The sequence below is a fragment of the Buceros rhinoceros genome, unplaced genomic scaffold, assembly GCF_000710305.1.
Source record: "Buceros rhinoceros silvestris isolate BGI_N320 unplaced genomic scaffold, ASM71030v1 scaffold9195, whole genome shotgun sequence".
NCBI classification, from domain to species: domain Eukaryota; kingdom Metazoa; phylum Chordata; class Aves; order Bucerotiformes; family Bucerotidae; genus Buceros; species Buceros rhinoceros.
Genome location: NW_010414560.1, coordinates 41,515 through 47,550, shown reverse-complemented (window position 1 = coordinate 47,550; position 6,036 = coordinate 41,515). Strand labels below are relative to the sequence as shown.

The 6,036-nt window shown below is 50.6% G+C and overlaps 1 protein-coding gene across 1 annotated transcript in view; it reads left to right on the top strand.

Moving 5' to 3' along the window:
* Window positions 1-4,806: 4,806 nt before the first annotated feature.
* The window catches only part of LOC104494315 (DIS3-like exonuclease 2), a gene marked incomplete at its 5' end in the record, with an annotated part of 40,890 nt that continues 39,660 nt past the window's right edge, over window positions 4,807-6,036 (top strand). The window contains one exon of the mRNA XM_010137129.1: window positions 4,807-4,886. Within this exon, the coding sequence (XP_010135431.1) occupies window positions 4,807-4,886 (80 nt within the window). The remainder of the gene's footprint in view (window positions 4,887-6,036) is intronic.

The window sequence follows — 6,036 nt, the reverse complement described above, 5'->3', positions numbered from 1 at the left end:
TGTGTGCTGGTTTGGTGCCTGCTCACCGGTGTCAGGGGTGTGTGGGAACGCTTGGGTGCAGATGAAGCGTGTTGGTGTCTGATGGATAGAGGAACAAAGAGGAGTGAGGAGCATCCCACTGTCAGTACATCCCCTGCTGGATTTAAGGATGGAAAATAGGGAGCGGGAGGATGTTACTAATCTAAAGAGTGGAGCTACTGCACAACACGTGTTACGTGCACACAGCCCTCAGTGCCCGGTGACCACTGTAGGCAGGAGACAACTATCCTTGAGATGACTTTCCTTGAGGAGGTGGCATTACCTTCACCTTGAGCCTGCAGTACGTGCCACGAAACATTACCAAGGATCAGCCACGTGCTGTGGATACATTCTCTTGCTCCATTGACCAGTCACAGGTAGTGTGCCCACACCTGCTTGGTACCTTAGGTATGATACTCCTCTCCATGGAAGCAGTGACATCCTGCCCATCAAGCAGCCTGCCACGGCCCCTTTGAATTTCAGCGTCTTGCTCCTTTTCTGTTTGGATGTATTGCAGTTGTGTCTGGTGGCGAGTGAGCCTATCCATCGCTGTATCCACACAGATCCCAATTACTCCTTCTGACAGCTCTTATTCACACACCTCCCTGTGCCTCTGACATCTCCATTATTGATGGGGCTCGCCTGGTGGGCAGCACTCTGTTCTCAGCGTGGCTACGTTCCAGCTCCCGTTCCCACTGAGTTCACGCGCACACCATGCTGAGCATTTCTTTATGTGCACAGCTACTGAAGTGGAAAGGGATCTTTATTAGCATGTGAGCTCCAGGGCTACGCAGCCGAAGGGGGCAGCGCAAGCCAAATTGCACTGCAGTACGGTGCTGGGAAATTTCCTCTCCCCCTCCCCGCCCAGTGAAGCCCAGCAGTGTCTTGCAAAATGAAACGATCTCATATGTTTAATGTTGAAGATCCTTTGATCCGATGAGCCTTCCTTGTGATGGGGTCAACCTGCACTTGCATTTCTGTAAGAAACCTCAGAACCGCATTGCCCCTGCAAGCACAGAATACGAAATTTTGAAGAGCAGTGCCCTTTCCTTTGCCTGTTAGTTTGTTCGCTGGCTTTAGAGCAAGCCTTTGCGTTCTGATAGGGAGCGCTGACACGCAAAAAAAGGAGCTTCAAAGCAGCACGTGGTGTTGGAGCAATGTTGTCAAATTGGTTAAGAGTTAAAGCTGCGCCAGAGGGATGATTGCAAAAGCCTGCTTGTTTTGTAGGGTTTCATGTGTCTGGAGGCCTCTGGATGTCTCGTGACATTGCTGTAGCAGAAGTCAGATAGGGGGAATGATAAAGTGGTCGATCAGCTCCTGACGTCTCTCCTGCCCCCAGCCATGCCCTGCAAAGAAGTAACCAGAGGTTTTGTGCTTAATGAACAAAGGCAAAAGGAAAGGGCAGCTGCTGGAGAAGGTGGGACCAGAGAGAAGCAGCAGTATAGGGTGTGCAGAGAGCTGGGAAAGGATACTGGAGTTGTGTTCCTGGAGATCTGTGACAAGAGGTGCCTCATAGATCAGCTTTAGCGTGAGAGGAAAAATCCGTGGAGCAGACCTTCCCAAGCACTGGGGTGCTGGGGAGCCGAAGAGCCTTTGCAGCTGAGCACAGCTGTGCAGAAGAGAGCACTCGTCTGAGAGCGGTCAGTGGAGCACTCCTGTGACTCCCACAGCAGAGAGGACCCAACTACGTCATATCAAGTGGGTGTGGACAACCTTTTCAAGCTTAGTAGGAAGCTACAATCTCTGCCGCCCAGCGTGCCTCCTGGCAGTGCTCAGCTAGTCCTTCTCTACCTTCACTATCTGCTCTCTGTCTGCCCTGTGGTGAGGTGTGCCTGGGGGCTGTGTGCTCCCTGCAGAGACCAAATGCCACCAAATGAGCAAAGGCAGCAGGAGCATTGCCAGTGGCCGCACAACCAGAGCTTGGCTGTTCGTTCAGGATCTGTAAGGACTCCTGGACAGAGTGACAGTCACAGGTCCCCTCTTCCCCCTCTTGGCTGGTCATGACAGTGCATCAGCAGCGCAGAACTGCAGAAGAGCAGGGTTTTGTGCATCATTGACAGTACAGCTGCCTTGAGCTATGGTTTCTGGGACAGACTTTTAGTTACACGTCTCTCTGTATAACAGCCTGACCCTGATATTTCTCTGAGTGGAGTCCTCTTGTCACTGTGGGTGACAGCAACATCCTCTTGCCTGACAGCATTGCCCCAGATGGTCGGGGCACATACAGCCCATGTTAGGCAGGCCTTACTGGCACTGGCGGGTAGCAGAGACAGCTGAGCCTACCAAGCAGGGTGTGTTTTATTTGTCTGGAATACCATGAGCAGACAAAGAAGAGTTAAAATAACAAAGTTGAAAACCCATTATCTTTAGGAACTGTGATCTTTCCTTTTTGGGTAGGCGGGTTCCATGGGACCTGTCCCCCCCCAGATAGTGGAGAGGTCACCCTCCCATACCTGATTGCCCCATAGCTTTCGCCAGCAGCCTGTCCAAACAAGGCTGTTTTCTTTCCCAGCCCTTTTCCTTCCTTCCCTTCCCCTGGATTTGTGTCTTTGCACAGAGCTGCCTCCAGCCCCAAGTGGTGCTGGGGGCCCAGAGCCCAGGTGAGCTGGAACCAGAGATGCTCAGTTACTGCAGGCCCAAAGCCTGCTTAGCTGAGAGCTGCAAACAAGAGGCTCAGGCACTCCTCACTCTGTCCTGATCAGAATTATTGTTGAAAGTAGCCAAAGCCACGCTTTTGCCTAATTTTGCACCTTCTTCTGTGTCTCTTCTCTAGCAATTCTGCAGCACAGTGCCCATTCCTCAAAGCACAGGACCAGCTGGAGCTTTGCTCTAGATAACTGCCTCAGAGGGGCTTCCTGATATTCTAGCAGGAAACTTTGGAAAACCTGGCCCAGAAAAAATTGCTTTGGGCAGTAGAGTGCAGCTGGGAGGACTCTGAGTATAGACCCCATACAGCCAGCAAGATGATCACTTGTCTGCTCTGGGGAGGTTGCTTGTCTCTTGCTGACCTCTTGCCCCTGTGGGGTGTAGCTGCCTTGTGCCCATGTAGCACTGGAGAGGCTGAAGCCACAGCCTGGCTTCGTGGATCTTGGTTAGAAGCAGCCACCCAGCTGGTCCTGCTAGTCCTGCCTTAGACACTGGTCTCCAGAATGGATCCTAGTAACCTGCTAAGCCATAGTAAGACCAGAGCTTGCAGGGAGGGGCAGTTCTGGAGAGAGTTAAGAGGTTGCTGTCCGGACAGCGGTATGAATCGTGATACATGTACCACAGACGTGCAAAGCGTGGACACGTGTTACATGCTGCTGCAGGAGCTGTGTTTCAGAATGGCTTACAGAATTAGGGGCAGAGGAGTCAAGGGAGATCAACTGGGTTTGGCTCAGCCTGGTACTGGTTCTTAACTTAGAATCCAAGATGGTGAACTTTTCTATGATTTCAGGGTGTGCAGTTTTATTTGGATCAGTGGGAGCACAGCATATGACTTTGCTACCCTTTAGGGAAGGGAAAATCAGTGCACCATCTCGTGATTCAGCACCCAGGGTTTCTTAGCAGCCCGTGGAAGAAAGGTGTTTTAATTCTGTGTTCGTTACTGATTAAGCTGCTAGTCTGAGTTAGCAAATTCGAGTTTCCTCGGAGCCCAGAGGAGTCTCTGATCAAATGGAGTGGCTCAACACAGCTCTCTCTCTTCTGTGTTCAAAAGGAACAGTCCTTTGACTTTCAGCCCTTGTGATGGTCTGGGGGCTATTTCAAGGGTCCTGTACAATCCAGCAATGGTAACAGTCCTGCTGTTGGTAATCTCTGAGACTCCAAAAAGGCCAAAGCGCTCAGTGCATAAAGACTGCAGCTGTCTCCTCTGAAGGAGGTAGCCCTTGGTACCCAGCTGACTCCCAGTTGGGATCTGCAGCTCTTTTGCAGAGCTGCACCACATGGCTGTGGGAGCTGGTGGGACACAGCTCTGGGGGCCAGGAGCCTTCCCCTGGGGAACAGGGTGCTGCTCAAATGTGCAGGGCTGTTACAGGGCTCAGCCCCGTGCTTTTTTCTAGGCAGTTCAGTGCATAAAATCACTGGGGACGTTTTCAGCAAAAAAAAAAAAGTCTCCCTGTAGAACCATTCTGTTGCTTGTTGAAAGAGGATTAATTTTTCCGCCTTAAATAAAATGAGCCGAATTTGAAATCTGAAAGCCCTTGCCGAACGCCTTATTGGAGCTGCAAAGAAAGCGGCTTCCAGGTCACATCATAGCCTCCTGCCGGACGTGGATCCAAACTGCAAACCCTTCTAACAGCTCTTTAATAACTCTGCACAGAAGGAAAAATCTGTCACCTTTCCCTCTGTGGTTTCTCCTCTGTTCTAATGCACTGGAGAAACGAGATGGAGCCGGGAAGGTTTTCAGAGAAAGACTCGTGGGAACTACAGCTGCCGATGGAGAAGACTCATTTCTTTAGTGTCTGAGGGGAACCGCAATTGCTTTGGTGAAGGCTGGTGTGTGTGGGTGGGTTTGGAGGGGTGAACTGTTATGACCTATGCATTTCAGAAGAACCACAAACACTTTATAGTAACAAAGGGTGGAAAAAGCGAGAGGTTTCTGCAATGCATGTGACTTTTCCCTGAGGTTTGGAACCCCGCGGTATGTTCCAGGCCACGGTGTTTGCGTGTCAGTCGCAGCGAGTTAAGCTTGCTCCCACAAGCCTTGCTTGAAGTTGCTGTGATGACCAAGAGCCTAAAATGTTGCTTGTTTTTTTTCTTTTTTCTCTCTCTCTTTTCATTCTCCCCCACCCCCTCTCCTCTCTGCAGCTGAAGCTCTCGTTTACCTTGGACCAGGAGAGTGGGATGCCTCAAGGCTGTTATATCTATCAGTACCGGGACAGCAACAAGTAAGTCCCGCGGAAGATTGCACGCGGCAAACAGGGGAAGGTGCACCGACAGCAGACTGCCCTGCCTTCTGGCGGAGGGATCACAACTGCTTGGACCACTTAAAAAGTAGATTAAAGCAGATGTCATGCTTGACCTGAAACTGGGAACAGTTCCTGTAAAGACCAGATCGTTTAAAACGCACAAGGCCCTGCAGCCCCCTGTTTTCTGCAGCGTCTAAAAGCTGCTTTTGTTTGGCTAAAAGGCCAGCTTTTGGGTACCACGGGCTCTGCAGAACTCAGCCAGGCTTTCCCATGGGGTGTTTACAAAACAGACCCTGCACTGTTTTGTGCTGAGGTGGCTCTGGGAGGCTGGGCTAGGGGAAAGCATCCAAGGGCTGCAGAGCACGAGAGAGGTCAGCTCTCACCTCTGCCCAGCTAGAGACACACAGCAGCTGATTCTCTCTGCTGAAGCTCACGTGTGGGTTCGCTGAGTGGCCTTTCACTTGTAGTACTGTAGCCCCAGGGCAGGCATGTTCCCTGTTTTTATAAGGTACCATATGATATTCAAGCTTTGGATGTGTTTGGAGCACAGAGTCCTCAGTTTCTGGGTATTCTGCCTGTTTTTACTAGTGGCCATAGTGAATTGGCACCCAAGGTGTTTTTATTTCAAATCACATTCTCATTATCAAATTGACAGCAGCAGCAGCACAGTTCAGATGTTTCTGTGCTCGCACTAGGTTACTTTGCCTGAATACCGGCATGTCATAAATCCATAGCACGTTACCTCCACCCATGTAGTTCTGCTTCTTGCCGGTTATTAAAGGTCAGTCTAAAAAAGGAAGGTATATGAAATTATCAATGAAAGGAACAGCCTGTAATTAGATCTACACTGAAACGCTAAGGAGAACAGTCCTGATGAGGAAGAGGGACATCTGCAAACAGCACCTACCCCTTTCGAGGCTGATAAATCTCAGTGTTCGCACAAAAAGGGAGATAATTTCTGGGAGATTCCTTCCCACCTTTTGATGGGCGATTAGCATGTGGTACAGTCCCATCTGACCATCCTGGCCCCAGAGGCGTGGATGAACAGAGCTGGTACCTCCAGCACCACCAAGCTAACAGGGAAACGTGCAGTTCAGCACCAAGGCAGAAATTCAGCAAGGGAAGAGCG